At 43.0% G+C, this 17241-nt stretch overlaps 1 protein-coding gene across 3 annotated transcripts in view; it reads left to right on the forward strand.

The window, feature by feature from the left end:
* SEMA5B (semaphorin 5B) overlaps positions 1-17241 on the forward strand; it is a 283952-nt gene that overhangs the window by 146296 nt on the left and 120415 nt on the right. For all 3 annotated transcript variants that reach the window (XM_065671441.1, XM_065671442.1, XM_065671443.1), the window contains one exon: positions 8934-9033. In XM_065671441.1, the coding sequence (XP_065527513.1) occupies positions 8934-9033 (100 nt within the window). The remainder of the gene's footprint in view (positions 1-8933; positions 9034-17241) is intronic.

Here is a 17241-nt window from a genome sequence, read left to right on the forward strand (position 1 = left end):
TCAAGCACTTGATGTGTACTTACCTTGAAGTCAATGGGATTGTGTGCTTGAAACCAAGCATATGCTTACGTGCTGAGCTAGACCACAGTCAAAGTGCGTAGCACTGAAACATCATCTATAAATGGAAGGTAACAGCTATAAATGGAAAACCTAGCATGTAGTTTTGTTTCTGGAGTGTTCTGCTACCATAGGTAGCATAGTTGTTCCTCTAACACGGCAGAATCAAGTGGTTAAGACATACAACATGTTCCTTGGATTAAAATAGTATTATCTGGATTAAAGTCTGTGATCTGCAATACTCGGTAAGACTGGGTTAGAGGTTTTAATGGTCATTTCTGGCTTTGGGAAATACAGGTAAAATACTGAAGACCTTGTGCTTTGGCTTATAAAGCTCTGACTTCATAGATCATCCATCCTTTCCTTTTATAACATTGGGTGATCCTTAGGATGTATTTTAATGGAATTGCTTGAGCTGCAAAATTCAGATTTGTATTTTACACATGGGGATTGCTCTGTTTTACAGCACATTAATGAAAGAGGTGGAGGTCATTTGTGAAATGTGGTCTCTGATAATCCTTTACTATTATTAGCCAGCTTCCAATTTAAAACCACTGATCTTTATGAGAACAGGTTAATTTCAAAAGTCTTTTAGGATTTTATAGCCTCTGCTCCAATTCATTGGTGTAACTGGCTCATGGTGGGACCTTTGTCCACAGAAGACAGGAGTTCTCATACGCCTGGCTAGCTAAAAGGTACAAACTGTATGTTTGAATTGGCATCTCCCGTTCAGTCTCTGGCAAGCCACGAAAGAGGGTCAACTTGTGTTTCAGATGTTCATCAAAATCAGACAAATCTGCTTCTGTGGTACCTGCAGGTAAAATTCAAGGAGAGTTTAGCCATACTTTCTCCGCCTTCTCCTACATTCTCACTCATGAAAACAGTTGTCCTGAATCTTGCACTATTTCTGCTGGCAGAACTGGCTGATGTAGACATGTAACTGTAAGCATAGTCACAAAAATTTGGCTTCAGATGTGGAGGAGGCAGATTGAATGGTGGTTGAATGATGACAAAGTGTTTTTTCCATCAGACTGCAGGGGCTGCAGGACCAAGATGCAACTTGCTTTCCTATCTGAAAAGAGGGATTATACTTATCAGAATGTCATAGAAAGCTGCAAGTGATGCATGAGCACTCATTTTATCTTCCTCAGTGAGGGGGATTGTATGACAGCTTCAGGGCTTGTTTCAGTGGACAATAGATCACAATACTTAAACACTCTGCAACACCCTTAAGAAAATGAGAAATGTCTGGGTTTGCTAACAGTGGGGCTGTGTGTGGCACTGGTTAGCTGAATTTCATAAGGTGGTGGTGGGACACAGCGCTGTGACTGCACGACACCATACAGCGCTGTGTGGTAGAAAGCAAGGTTTTCCAGGAGGGCTGTTGAGGAGAGGAGGCATTGTTAGGGTGGTGTTTGCCCTGATTGGAAGCAAGTTGAAAGAAGCCAAATCCATTCTTTCCATGAAGTTCAGTGCTGTGGAGACACACCCCTTTGATCCTGTCAATCTCAGGCATGGCAAACGGACATGCTTATGACTCATGGACGTGCACCTGTACCCCACACTCTTGCAGCACTGTTACACCTCCTCTTGCTCTTTATCATCCATTACTAGTGAGGATCTGCAATGTTGTATGTTGAGTCACCATCCCTGGAGGTATTTAAAAGATGTGTAGATACGGCACTTAGAGATATGGTTCAGTGGTGGACTTGGCAGTGTTAGGTTTATTGTTGGATTCAATGATTTTAAGGGTCTTTTACAGCCTAAATGATTCTATGTTAGCTAGGGTTTGAGGTTTTGTGAAGGTATGAGCAAGGGGCCTCTCTCATGTTACATGACTTTTTCCCAATCCCCAAGCCTGAGGCCTGGGGATTTACATAAGTGGAAGTCTCCTGGCTCTCCCTGGGGCAGGTCTTGATGGATCTTCTGTCTGCCCTTCACCATGTGCAAATAGGAGCCCAGGTAAAACAGAGAATGGGCCGAAACTGACCTTTTTGCTGGAGCAGAAATGCTGAAGTCCTGTAGAAATCTGATGAATTGGGAGTGTGAACTGCAGTCCTCTGATCTCCCTCCTTGGGGGATTTGGGGCAGGGGCATAGGACAATTTAGCAGCATGCTGTCCTATAGTGGAAGTGAGCACTGGTTCATGCTTATTATCTGGTGTTTTCTTTATCTGGGATTGAATCCTTTGGTTCTTCCTGATAGATTGGTTTGTTTTGCCAGCTGCTCCATGTTAAAAATAAAAAAGTAAATAAACAAGGCAGTAATAATTGTACTTTTGCAAAAATGAGGTTTGGACTAAGTTCATTTTTATCCATATTGAAACACTTTAGCAACACTTGTTTTGAAGAAATTATTAAAATTTAGGAAACAAAGAGTCAAGATGCTCAGTGAATATTAGGAACAGTTAGTGCCTTCTGTACATTCCATCCTTTACAGATAATTTGGCCCTGGTGCACCAGCCAGTATCCCTAAACCCATTTAACAGTTGGAAGCACTGAGACACTAAATAGTTTCACAATTTGCACAAGACAGAGGACTCCAATATCAGTGCTATTGGGCATTTGGGACCATGCCTGCATCTCCAGGTGTCATTTCTCTCTTGTGATGGAAGAATCTTAACAATGTCAGTTTAAAGAGAAGGTGTAGGCAGTGAGGAGAGAGTCGCAAAATCATCTAGGTTTGACATAACTTTAAATGATAACATGTCTAGGTTATTCTGATTATTGTGATTCCTATGGCTCAGTGAAGGGCTTTTTCCCTTCAGGGTGGTAAAAAGCAGAGCCTTTTCTTCTGTCTAATTCTATTCTTTGGGAATTGAGAGATGGCATACCAAGAGATAAAAAGTCTTACTCTTTCTTCTTCCAGTCATCTCCTTTACACATATTCTTGGACAGGTTGTAGAGGGACATTAGCGACCCTTTTGCTTCTTGAATCTCATTGAAAGGGAATAGCTCACTGCAAGCAGCTGTCACAGTGACTCTCAGGCCACTCATGGGTTAGATCATTGCTGTTCTCATCTGAGGAGGAGTTTTGTGTTTGTCGAGACAGGAAAAATTTATTGAATTGGCAGGAAATGAGGTAGAAACATGTCTGGAAGGTGAAGACTGCTAGAAAAGAAAGCAGGAGTGCAAGAGGAGGTGAATACGAGGCCAGAGGGGTAAACTGAATGAAACCATGATAATGAGACAGCTGGAAGAACATCCGAGTTGGATCTGGGGATCGAGGGGAGAGAGAAGGAAACTGCTGGTTTAGTCCACTTTGTAGAAGGCCACGTACTCTGTCAACAGCCTTTTGTGTCCTCATAACTGAGTGGAGATCAGAGATTTAAGAAGACGAAGCTAGAAACTGCAGCAGTTGGGATAAGGACATATTTAATGTACAATTAAGATTTCAATGGATCAGGTTAAAGAAAGAGAGAATACCAGTAAGGAGGTGGAGGTGGTGATTGGAAGACAAGACAGCAGGGTGATATGTATGTGTAGGAGGACTTCTGGGAAAAAGCCAGCTTGAGTTTTTTGGCCTCATGAGTAAAGTTGAGCTCTGAGTGCTGACACATTTTTTGCTCAGCTCTGCCCGCACAACAAAACATTTCTCCTTCCCCTGATAAATCTGCTGAATTGTGGAGTGGTTTTGTGTTGTGGAGGCTACTTTTGTCATCTCAGCATTGGCTAGGAGTGACAGTTATTTTCTAAAGACTATTGCATTAACCTGTGGTGTGACCCAGGACGTAAAGCTGAAATTTAAAATGAAGCTGATACTAGAGTATGATTTATTGTCAGTCTAATAAAGACAATGCTGTAATTTGACTTTAACTTCTATGCATTCTTGGAAGTATCCACATTTGCTGTGTCTGAGAAGACAGGTGGTAGCATGGGTAGTGATTAGCCTTCTGATCTTTGGTTACAGGCTTGTTCGTTTTGTCTCTGATGGGTTCTGATCAGTGGCACACACAGAAGGGAAACTCTGGCCTCAGTCTTAGCAGGCAACTGACTACTTTGTGAAAAATGTTCTGAATATTGAGGATAACTGAAGCAAAGGGTGGTCTGAGATGGCAGGTCTGATTCTGAAATGGGGACATTTCATCTGTCTATGCTAAGAAGACACTACCTTATGTTACAAAGTGTTTTGTATTTGTTGGTCATGGTTGGAATCCAACACTGAGAGTCCTCCAGGCTACTGGTGGTCTGAAAAAGAGCTAAGTGGTTGAGTACTTGCAAACTGGGGTATCTGCCAGTCACTATACATGTTGTGCCTTGTGCCAGGGCTGAAGCAAACCAAAAGAGGAGGAGATTGTACAGTTACAGAAGTCGTGCCTGTCACCTGGGCCTCCTCAGGAATGCTGAAATATTCAGCACAGTAATTAAACATGCCATGAGCTAGTAAGCTAAGAGAATTTACAAGAGACCATACTGAGGCAGTAAGGGAAGCACGCAATGTGTGGTCAAGTTAACACTGTACAAAAGTGTCTGAATATCTGCAGAACAGGTATTTTTTTATTCCCATTGAGTTTGGCAGCCCCCAAGTGCTGTATGTGTGTTCCAATACAGTGCACACTCTTTTACTGCTGAATAAGCTCATTTTAGAGGGGTTTTATATAATGTATGTGGTTCAGGTTGTCTTTTCTGGAATGAGGTAACTCTGAATCTTCCTTCTTGTTCAGCTTCCCTGTCTTCCTTTCTTAAGTTCTTTTAATGACATCTTTGAAGCTTTTCTATGCAATCCTAGGATAGGAGCATGGTCAGACAGGAACATGGTTTGTCTGTATATGAGGGTATACCCTCATTTTGCACAAAGAAACCTTGGTCCTGTTTAGCTTAGTTTCTTTGGCTCCAACTAGGAAATCCATGCTGAGAATTATTCCAGAAGAGATATTGAATAACACAGTGGTTAGCCATGCTCCTAGCTATGGTTTTGCAATTGTCAAGACATGGGCATTTAACCTCTCTGCTCTTGTGTGATGTGTGCTGGATGCACAAAGCTGTTACAGCCTGATGGAGATGGAAGCTACAAGTGGGCTCAAGTGAGATGAAGCAGTAAATGCTGTCCTTCAGACACAGAAGTCTCAACTCAGCGTTTACATACTTCTTTCCTCCAAAGTACACAGTGTGAGGTGGGGAGCAGCTGGTTTTGAGGAGATGAAGGCTCAAGTATTACCAGGTTTACCACATCTTTAGAAGCTGATCCAAATCCATCAAGCTCAGTGGAAAACAGCCAATGATTTCGAGAGCCTCTGGATCAGGCCCTTAAACCCAGCTCCCGCAATTTGGCACACCATCTTTTGCGCAGTTGACTAATCCTCATCCCAGTTCTGTACTCTCAGGAAGCCCGTGCAGAGCAGCGTGCTAGCAGGCTGCATGGACCACCCTCTAAAGTGGCAGAGGGCCTCTTTTCACCTTGTCTTAAGCATGCATAATAGCCTGAACACAGCTGTGTCTGCAGACTAACATTTCCTGCAAAGCTTTGTCTTCTTTGCAGCTGGATACTTGAACCACCTTGAGCTATGGAGGGACTTGCAGAGCTTTAAAGGCTCTGAATCAGATGTCTGGCAATGGACGGTGCTGAAAACTATTAAACTTTTGTTCATTGGTCCTCGTGTGGAGGAAGTGAGAGCATGGATGTTTAACCCCCTGGAAATGATTAGAGATGAGAAGCACAAAGGAGGCCTTGATGAACATTTTGCCCCTAAGCCATGTATTTCCTAGCTTTCCGGCTCCTGCTGCTGACATACAAAGTCAGGGCCTTGGTTTTTAATTTTTCATACTGTTTTTAAACAGATACTTTTGCAAATGTAAACATGCCCCAGCATTGAAGGTTTCCAGCCAAATTAAAGAGTCAGCACTGGAAAAATCGGCCTTCTGAGAAAGGTCAAATCCTGGTATTCATTGGGTCCATATGTGTAAACTTCAGTTAGTATGGGATAGAACGAGGCCAGCACTTACTTTGCAGAACTGAGCTAGTTTCAGAATGAAAATCCAGAACTACCCTTAGGGATGCCTATGGTGTGAGCAGATTTGAATGTGTCAAATGAAAAAAGACCCATGTCCTGACTCTTGATTGCATTTCCATTCCACTTTACCCCTTCCCTCTTCATAGGAAGAAAGAAGGTTGAGAAAGAAAATGTGCCATTTGGCATTAATTCTGACAACTCACATTTAGACATTCTTATCTGGGACCATGCTGGGTTTAATAATCTCCAACTACATGCCCATAAAAGCTTAATTTTGCTATGAGGATGCATGCCTTGCAGTCTTTAATTTAATAAATGGGAAGGGTTTCTTTATAAGTTATACCACCTGCAGTAGTAATAGAAATCAAGACACTGCCTGTTCTTTCTCGGGCTAGATTGACATTTCAGCCAACATGGAAAGATTCAAGCTACATACTGCCTTTTTTTTTTTTTAATTATTTTTAGCTGTAATTTGTCAGAGCTTGCCATTAAAAAGAAGAGCTGACGAGTTCTGACTCCTGAAGAACTGACTCCTGAACTGAGGAGTTTTTGCTTGGAGCAGCAGATGAAGAAATATTCTTCCTGCCACTGTACTGTAATAGTGGGTTAGTTAGTAGGAAAAAGTTGGTAGGAGAGGAAGTAGAATGACAAGAGAAATTATGGCCTAAAAGCAGAATCCTTAAAAGGTATCATCATTATACAGCAATCCCCTATTCCCACTCCCATCAGCCAACAGAAATGCCAGGAGATCTGCAGCACATGTCAGCCAGCTAACCTTCCTGAAAGGTGTTATTGTTGCTGGTTCTGCTGCTTGGCTCAGAAATGTCTCTGCAGCTAAAGAGCTACAGGTAAAGAAGACAGAGCCCCATTAGTTAGGAGAATGCCAGAGGTGAAACTGCAGTTCCTCCCTGGTGCTGGTATATCGTTAAGGGTCCCAGAAGAGTGTAGGAGGTGGAGATGCTTGAAGGTTAGACAGTATGAGTTATTCCTTAACTTGTGCCTTTTCATTGAGGAGCAGAGGAGGTACATGGGTTTTGTGTGGTTACGCAGTGTGACTGGAATGCTGAGAAGAGCTGGAAGCCTCCAGCTCCTGGCAACAGAGATTTTAGATTGTGAGGATGGGAGTCTCATTGCTGGAGAGGCCCTGACGGTGTCCAGTTAAGCAGGGCATGGGACCAGGCCTGACGGTGTCCAGCTCTATGATGAGGGGGCTGTTATGAAATATGGTAGTGTTCAGGGCAAAGGCCGAAGCTCCAGGACAAGGTTCTGCTTTGGAAAAAGAGGTGGGTCAAGTGGAGTGTAGGGACATTTATATGTGTTTTCATAAGGTTTTAATAACTGAAAGGCTTCATTACATTTCATCCATCCCTGGAGGGAGAAGGGACTTGAAATCTCTCAGCAAATATCCCTGCGTCAAAGGTTTTAAACCATTGCACAATTACAAAGCATGCCAAGACGCCAAAGGCCTTAGTGAGATTCCTCATCAGCATTGTCATCTTACCCCTGTGGAAAGGGGAATTAATGCCTACAACAAAACATTTAAACCTGACTGCCTTCGGTAAGACTTCTCAATTTATCTTTGGGGATATAAAATGACAATGGAGCATGTTTTTTCAGGGCTCTTTTGAACTGGTCTGAACTACTACATCATTATTGTTATGAGTCATCAAGTCATTGGCGTGTGTATTGGTATCCTGTTGGCATGAGGCCAGAAGATATTACCTTTCATGTTGAGTCTCCTGGATCTTTAACATCCAGTCTTTGAATGAGGCACATGCCACAGAGGGATTACAGATACACTGATTTAGTCTCATTTGTGCCTTGCTCCCTCAGATATTTGGTATTCTTCATGTATTTAACAGCCAGAGTAGTTGACAGTTGGAATAAATTCTCAAGAGAAGTCATCACAGTAAAAGCGGGTGACTTTCTGAAAATACGTATGAATCTATCCCCTCTTATTTCATGCAGTAAAGGTATAAGGTGAGAGGTTGAAATTCTGTGATCTATAATACGAAGGTCAAAGTTGGTAACTGTATTGAAAGCTGGGATTCTTTGAATGCCCCAGCATCATGCCTGAGAGTACCTTAAAATAGTAATCCAGCTTTTTATTTTTAAACAGGTGTATTTTTTATTACATCAAGGCTGTCTGCCCTAGGTCTCTCAATTGATATCATGTTAATAGATGTAGCTTCTAGAAGAGCTTTGTCTTCACGAGCGTAGCATAGCTAAATCTATTGCTTTGCATTTAACCTGTGTGATTGCAGTTTGGACAATTGCCTAGGTTGTGAAATCCAAGCTCATTGATAGAGCCAGTCTCAAACTTGTACAGTCCCTCAGCCATATACATGGTGTAATAGCATTCTGCCCCCCCCCCCCCCATCTAAATTAAGGAGGATTTAACTGGGTAAAGTGAAACCTAGAAGAGAATCTAAAACCTGAAGGAGAAGGTAAAAACTGTCATTGGAGCAGCCAGGTCTTGGGTGCAAATCGCTTCTGCTCTAACTTGGTTTTTCAATTGGCTGACACCACCTTGCTTTTCTGGAGGGCAGCCATTTCCCTTTGCTTAGCACAGAAGGCAAGGCTATGGAGGTGTTACAGCAGGCAGCTTAGTCCCTTTACACCACCTAACCCTGGCACTGAAGATGGTTCATCAGTTTTAACAGAAGTAAAACTGAGCTGCTGTTGTCTCCAAAACCAGTGCTGACACTTCATCGTGGATGTGAAAATAACTGCTGAGACAGCTCTGCATGTGTGGGTTTTTGCACACTCTGCAGAGAATCAGAATAAATAGAAACCCCTTAAATAGATTATTAATTAGCCTTTCCATGACAGATAGCGTGGTAGGAAATCCATTAGTGGATGGCCGGGTGAACTCACTGCTTCTAGAGCAGCTTTATTGTTTTGTGCTTTCTCATTTTCCTTGCAGATCTGAAGCCCTGGGTGTCGAATTTCACCTATCCAGGTGTGCATGACTTTTCTCAGCTTGCACTGGATGCCAACAGGAACCAGCTCATTGTGGGAGCAAGGTAAAGATTATATCTTAATTAGCCCAGGGCTGCTGCTCAAGCTCTTTCCCTTCAGGTTCTGGCTTCAGAGGAGAGTGTGTTTCCAGCTTATGTGGCTGGTCTCCCCCTTCAAAAAGAAAGCTGTAATTTATGTAGAGGGATTTGGACTCCTACTGTAATTGCAAAGAAGAGAAAATTACTAGAATTAAGGAGAAAAAAAAAAAGATGCAAGCAAAATGACTGGTTAATGAAGCCAAATGCCCTGTTTGCATCATGGATGTTAGAAGAGTTATAGTAAACCACTCTGCACCATTCTTCTGCCAGCACAGAATCTGACTTTATGGTTTATTTGCCATGGCCAGACTTTCCCTCTGTAGCAGGTTTATCTATGCACCTTCGTATACATTGTAGTTGCAATGCAGATGATTGCTTTCTTCTCAGAATTCATTCCACAACCTGTTCGCTTCAACTTGCTGATATAGCTAGATCCTCACTGAATGCATTTTTGTGTAACTCTGTTGTTCTGGCCCATTGTATATAATTAGCATATATTTTCCTTTATTTTAGAACATTATTTTTATTTAGGATGCCGTAAGAGGAGTGTGGAAACACACAAGATGAGCAAAGGCAAGCTCTAACAAATTTAGAGCTGTGTTTGTAACAGGGAAAAGAACTATGGTTCAGTGAAATAATGTATGTCAGTTGTAGCTGAATCATAAGCCCCAACAGCAACTATTTTTTATTGCATAATAAACAGATAAGACAATCCAAAAAGAAAGGACTAAGCATGGTCTAACAAATCAGTTTAAGTATAACATTTAAAATCAGATAACATTGTGGTAGCAGTCTCTACTTATTAATGAAAATGAAGGAGGAGAAGACTGCTTTCTTCCCAGGCTATTCTTCATTAGAGGACAGAGAGGTGAGGAGCAGAGCTAGAAGAGCTCAGGACATGAACAAGAGAAAAGAGCAAGAGTGTAGCAGAGAGGGAGGGTTTTGCTGCACAGAGACAACTGAAGTGTGATTGAATATGTATTTTCTATGTGCATTTGTGCAGTAAATAATAACACCTTCCTGTAGCTGTTCAACTTGCCAGAGGCCCTCCTGCTTTTCCTACAGAAGCATTTTGCTTTTCAAGCCACGGCTTTACCTGAGTTTGAATCTTTAACCAGCAATTATTAATATTTATTACTTCAGAATGGCATTACTTTGGGGACGGCTGTGAGCAGTGCCTTCTGCCAGACATTGCACAAACACAGGCACGTCGCTCTGAGGAATTTATGGTTTACATAATTCAGCTGCACAGCAGGTTTCCCCCTGCACAGACCCTGCTAACACAGACATGCTTCCCCCCTCCTGCTCAAACCCCAGCAACACATCCTGGAGGGCGTCCCTGTCTCCACCAGAGTTGTACGAGTGTGGTTAGACAACAGGCTACAATATCATTATAAACAAGGGAATGACAGCAAAGTTGAATTCCTGCTGGAAGTACAATATATTGCAGTGCATTGCCTCATGAGGATGCAGTAACAAGTATTTATAGAATTTGCTTGGAAAAGTCAGTTTTCATGAAGCATTACCCACCTGATTGGGAGACCGAAAATTTCAGTGGTGCTACACAGCCCTGCTGAGCAATTCTTGATAGAGTTAATGGACAATATAATTTCCCAGGGTGGTTTTTTGGGGTGGTTGGATACAGGCTTGGTATAGGGAAAAGTGGAGAGCGCTGAGCCCTTTCCCTCTTCACCGTCTCATTTCCACCCTGTGACAGGGAGAGGTGCATGAACACAGGGGTGTGGATGGGGTCCTCAGCACTGCACAGCTCCGGGTTCACTGAGCTCTTGGAGACGTGCCAGAGAAATGGGAAGAGGAAGTGAAGCCTTATCTGTTCCCTCCTTCCTTGATAAATCCACACCTTGTTCTGGGCTATTTTTAGGGGTGATTTTTTGAGTCATTAGTTGCTCGTGCACCATCTGCTTGAATTTGCAAATGAAACAATACCTCAAAGAGATAGGAGCTGTCTCTATCCATCTCTAAAGGGTGTAATTTATGAAACCTAAATTTAAATGTTAACCATGTTTAAATGTGCTACTGTAGATCATATTAGTAGTAACACCAGCTATTCTGGGGTTATGGAAGGAGGTTGGCTTGGGGTGGAGTTTATAAGTACTCCCACTTCTCAATTTCCTGGTTAACATCATTCTCTCAGATGATAGCATTATAAATTATTTCAGACTAGTTCTTTCTGTCTCTATTTAAAAGCAGTATGACCTCACCACAGCATCTTTTTGGCTTAGTTCATCCTGTGTTTCAAAGCTTCACAAAAAATGCTTCCTAGAAGAAAAGAAGATCCTGGGGCTCATGAGTGCTTTTGGTTTCAGGAATTGGACACAGCGTGACTGAAACTGTAAGAGGTATTGAGGGCATGCCATGCAGACAGGGAGCTGGAATAACACAAGCCTCAGGTTTTTAAGCTTTATCCTTATCTGAGAGCCCTCCCCGAATGGCTGGTGCTGTCTGAGTGCAAACTAGAAGAGTTTGATAACACCGATGCACCAAACACCTGCCAAGTGAAAATCCCAGAAACAAAAGAATTAGTTTCAAAAGCCCACCATGGTTTCTAAGCAACGTATTTACTTGTCACATCATTTGTAAAATCCAAACACTTGCAAGTAAGGATACGAATAGTTTAGAACATTGTAAATCTCACACTACCCATATTACGAACCACATTTCATTAAATATAAAAGCACACATTTGAAAAATTCATAACCTTCACTTTGACTCATAGTTTGCGTGTTTTGTTTGTGTTTTAAATGTAGTGTTAGTGTTTTCATGTACTGTTTTTCTTCTGTGAATGAGTGATTGTTTTGATATATTTGCTGCTTTTCTCAGCTTTTGAACGCATGTGATTACTATTTGAGCTTATTTTAATGGGAGGAAAAACAATTTTCTAGACCTCATTATTACTGAGAAAAAACTTGAAAATACGATCACAGCAGTGATTTCACCTCCCTAGTCCCCAGGGAGGGTGAGTTTTGTGGAGGAGCTACATAGTGTAGCTGTGACATCCCACCTCCTCAGGGAGCCTTTCTCCTCAGGACTATCTCATTACTGACTGGGCAGAGACAAGAGCCAGTAAAGAAGTGATGATATGAAAGACCCTGCTTGGAGTCAAGCCTAAAAGCATGCTTCACAAGAACTCCCTGGCAAGGACAACATAAAAGGTTTAAAGGAGGACGGTTGAGACACCATGTGACAATCTGGCACGACAGCAAGCTGAAGGGAAACAGCTTGGACAACAGGAGGATGATACCCAAACAAATGGCTGCATGGAGAGTGGTTGGGAAGCCTTAAAGGAAACATTTGACTTTTCCCAGAAGGAAGCTGCGGGGGTGTCAGCTGAGGGCAGTAGCCTGCTGGGGCTGCGGATGTGAGAGGCATGGCTATGAGGGTTGGCCATTCGCAGCGAGTGGAGGTGTTACTGCAGAATACCAGCCAGAAAGCGTCATGACCAGAAGTCCTCGTAGTTCTGCCTGCCAAGAGGGATGTCAGCTCCATCAGGAGGTGGGGAAGGATCACCTCTCGTGGCTGCCGCATGGGGAACCACAGCTAAGGAGCCCTTGTCACAAAAAGTCATTACCAGGAGGTAGAGAGTAGTGATCAAAGGCTGCATCAAGGGTCTCAACTGGCAAGTAAAATGCACGTCATTCTGAACTGCTAGACTTCTTTGCCATAAATGTAAAGCTACTAAACTGCTGATGATTCAAGTCAGGATGCTTTGATGTGGGTGATTTTCGTACTTGATTTAGAACTGAACATGCCTACTAATGCTGAGTAGATATGTATAAGAAAGGAGATATTAGTTTGGGGAGTAGGAAAGGTACTATATGAACGTTCACGGGTTGTTTGAGGGTGAGCACAGCAGCGTGGGTGCAGCCCTTCCTGGCTATCATTGCTCCTGGCTGTATAAGAATTAAACCCACTCTGAATCATGCCAACTTAGAAGATGAAGACTGAATGGAGTGACTGATGTCCCAGAATAATTGTTTCAAGTTGCAGCTTGCAGAAATATGGCCAATTGTAAATATACACTAGGACCCTGAAACAGCAGGTTTGGCACCCTGAGTTTATTGAAAGTCTCTGGTATGTGATAGATTACTCTGTCAGAGACCAGGTTTTCACACAGATTTCTGGCTGAACATAGGCTCTTTCCTGCCTGGTTGGCAGAAAGCTCCAGAGCACTGCAGTAAAACTCTCAAAACCTGTGTTGCTTGGAAAATACCACGTACCCTTGGGCACCTTCAATCCTGTCCAGATCTGGACTGCCACTGAACCCTGAAGAGAATAAGTCTCTGCAGATTATGTCGCCTGGCAAAAAACATTTTGAAAATCGGGAAATTCCGTGGCAGAAGTTGGGTCAGAGTTGATCCACAATTTAGAGTATCAGCATTGGGTCTAAACTCTGTCAAGAATACTTTTTGTTGCCAAATGATCAGATCCCTCACCAACATTTATCCTCACAGGGCTTCTGTGATGCAGGAAAGCGCTAACAATTGCACGCTGAAGATGGGAATCCAAGGCCCAGAGGGATTAAGAGTAAGGCTGCCCTGTGAAAAGGCTGTGATGCTGAGGCATGTGAGTTTATGATAGATTGGAAAGGTAGTACAGTGCAATGTTGCACCTAACTGAGCTATTCCTGCAGCAAGACTGCACTTTCTGAAGGTACCAGTCAAAACTCTGCACAGCCTCAGATGTCTCTGCATTTGACTAAGGTGGACATAGCCAAAGCTCTTCTATGGAAAGAAGAGCCACAGAAAACCTGTGGCAGAGGTGAAATTTGGACCCTTTACTGTTGTATTTCCACTTGTAGTGGAAACAACAAGTGCTCTCAGCCTTGCATCTCCAAAGAAGATGTAAGTCTTAAAAATGCTTGGAAAGTCTGTGAGTCCCATACCCTGAGACTGTGGGGCTTCAGCATGGCTGAAGAAGTTAGCTGTCATGCAGCGTGGAGAGACTAACATGCAAAGAAGTTAACATTGGCCACAACCACATGGGCATAGCCAAAGGTTAAATAGTCCCTTGGCTTGTCCTGTTACCAGCCAGAAATGACAAGCCATTCATCCCTGACTACAGGAGTTGACTCAATACTTTCCTGAGACAAACTGACTGAGCTGAGCTGCTGCCATTTATGATGGCTTGCATGAGTATCACACTTCCTTACGGCCAGCTTTACCCCCTACTAAGTCATGTTTGGCTGAGAAATTACCTTGCTAGTTGAGGTATTAATGAGGACGTGAGCAAGCAAAGAGCATGATAATGTTATTTTATTATATCCAGATTGTAGGAGGGTAGCTGAAAGCACTGCTGCAGAGAAACCTAGAGCAATAAATACCATCCTTTCTCACTGTGATTAAGACAAAAGAATGCTCTAATTAAAGTCGCATCCTTGTATTGAGCTCTGGAGGGGGGCAGATACATGGTGATGTGAGAAATAAAAGGGAGAATCAGTATCTGAAATTAACAGAAACTTTCAAAGGAACATTGATGATTTTCAAAGAAGCTGCCTGACCTGCATGGCGAAGAATATGGTGAAGGTGAGAAACCTGTGATTAGGCATTGCAGCTAGTTAAAGCCATAATTGGGGGTGGACAGTTTCTTTACACAGGGAACAAAATCACACAAAAGTGTAATTTAAAGTGCAGGTTTTAACCTCTCTGACCGAGCCTCAGATAGTTCAGAGGGAGATTTTCCTCTCTGATACTCTGCCAGATGAGGTCAGCTCAGCCTTGTATAAGGGTGGAGGGGTGAAGCCCCACTGGGATGTCTCTGGTTCTTACCTATGTGTTTGGCTTTCCTGTGCTGGTCTACAGGGAGTCTGAATTTGCAATACCCCAAATCTGAGCTGTCCCTGACATTTACTGCTTGGGGAGGAGAGGACAGGAAAGGACAAAAGGACAATTTTTGTAATTATAGGATTCTGGGAACTTCGGAGCCTGGTCTAAATCTTGTTGAAAGTGTATGTTTTGGGTTTTTTTTTTTTTTAGCTAACTTTTGTGCATTTTCTCAAGCAAAGAAATGGAATTTTAATTAACTCATAAAAGATAAATCAAATAAAATGTTATGCTGCAGAAGTGTGAGGTTGCTGAGCTGGACCAATGCACAGAAGAAACTGCAGCTGCGGAACAGCAAAGAGACAGCCTTGCCTCAGGTGTTGTACATGGAGAAGAGGGTGAAGCAATGGCAGTCTCTGGTCTGTCATCTTTGCTGGCAGAGAAAACAGTCCTTCAAATCACCTGCAATGCAGTACCATCTACCTCTCTGCAGATGACCTCACCAGCGTGGTAGTCTGTGCACATATGCCCATCATCGGAGGGACCAGGCTTTCATCTGACTCATGGCCAGTGGCTGCTCAGCCAGTGCTGTTTGAAAGGCAATCTTGGTGCAGCACAGGCTGATAGGAAGCATCCTCACACAGCAAATTGCAGGCCTGACTGGAAACATATCTCATATTCCAGATAAATGAAAATTGGTGATACCCTATCGCAAAAGCAGCCACCCATGAGAGGCTCACTTGCTTTAGTAACACACTGAAAATAATTAAGTTTGAAGATTGTATTTCAGAGAGTGGGGTGCAAGCTAACACAAGGTCAGGATACTTCAGCAAAAGCCTTGAGGTCTTGGACCTGATGTGTTATACAGCACCACAGGATAGGGCTGCAGAGCAGTGTCCTTTTGCGTTACTGAAAATACTCTCTTGCTCTGGTTAAATTGGTGATATGTCAGTTTTATATGGCAGGGCTCACCACAGTGACTTGCATATCAGCTTGTATCCAGATGTTTAGGTGCTAAGCCTACTGTTCTGTGCCACTGCAAAGCTATAAAAACCACGTCAAAGAGAAGGGATTGGTTGGCAATAACTTAAGCTCACCAGCCAACTCTATCAGTATTTGCATATAAGTCATGCTGAATTCATCCAGAGTTTGAGAAAAGCCTGACAGAACCGAGCATGTTTATCAGCCTAAGGAGGCAGGTGGGGGGGCTGCCATGGAATATTTGAACAATAATCAGCGCATCTAAAGAAGAGGAATTTTACAGTACTACTTACTGAAAGCACAACTACAGGTGATGGTGCCATGGTTTAAAACCAGCAAATAGGAGATCAAAGGTCCCCACGCAGCTCAGGGCCATATCAAGGTGCTTTAAGTGCTCTGTGACTCTGCCAGCTGGATTAGAGGGGGAGAGAAGAGCTGTCAGCCACGTTTCAAGAGAGACTTGAGGTGGCATGTGGGATAAAATGTGATGGTCTGAGAGATGGACTCACTCTTCCAGGAAAATAAGAACAAACCCACACACAAGTTTTGAAAATTTGGCTCAGTTTCCATCTCTGAGGTTTTAAAGAAACTGATCTAGTGAAACAGAGGGAGGGAAATGTAACAAAGAAAAAAATAAATTGCAATTGGTCTGCTTTTTATAAAACAATATTACAGAATACCCCCCACCATGTTCTCTAAGTGTGCACATATGGCTGCTCTCCAGAAAACAGAGGGCATCTCAGAGCCACGGCAAACTCTGTCACCCCCAAGAAGGTGGGATCACATTGGAGTGAGGCTTTGCTTCTCCTGCCCTGGGGAAAGAGAAGGGCCAGAGACACCAGAGCCAGCTTGCTGCTCTCCTTGCAAGCTGATGTAAGAGGGGACATGGCTGTCAATCCAAGGGCTAATCTCCTTCCTGCATCTCCCTTCCACAGCTGCTGCCATCCGTGTAGATTTCTGAATCCTGGTATAGTCTGAGGGGCACCTCAGCTTTGTCGTTGTCCTAAATGCTCTGCAGCTATAATATCTACCTCTTTCGACTCTTCCTAGAGCTGGCCCTGAGCGTAGAGTATGTAGCCTGAACAGATCTGTGCCATTAAAGCTGATGGTAGTTTTCCTCCATTGACTGGAATATAGAGGATTTGATTTTCATCCTTGTTTCCACTGAGAAGTACTAAATGGGCCCTAGTGGCAACCCAGAAACAGTAGCTGGGACCCTGGCTTTATTTGGAAGCTGCTTAATCAGAATGATATGCTGCTTGTATAAGGAGCCTCTTCTAAGAGAATGTTCTTCTAGCTCCGGCTGGATTTATCACTCAGAAACGGTGGTTTGGGAAAAGCAATTGCTCATACAGCATCTGCATCATATGACTGTATGCTGTTTAGTATGGTTCTGTGTTGAACATCTATTGAT

The sequence above is a fragment of the Lathamus discolor genome, chromosome 3, assembly GCF_037157495.1.
Source record: "Lathamus discolor isolate bLatDis1 chromosome 3, bLatDis1.hap1, whole genome shotgun sequence".
Taxonomy (NCBI): Eukaryota; Metazoa; Chordata; class Aves; order Psittaciformes; family Psittacidae; genus Lathamus; species Lathamus discolor.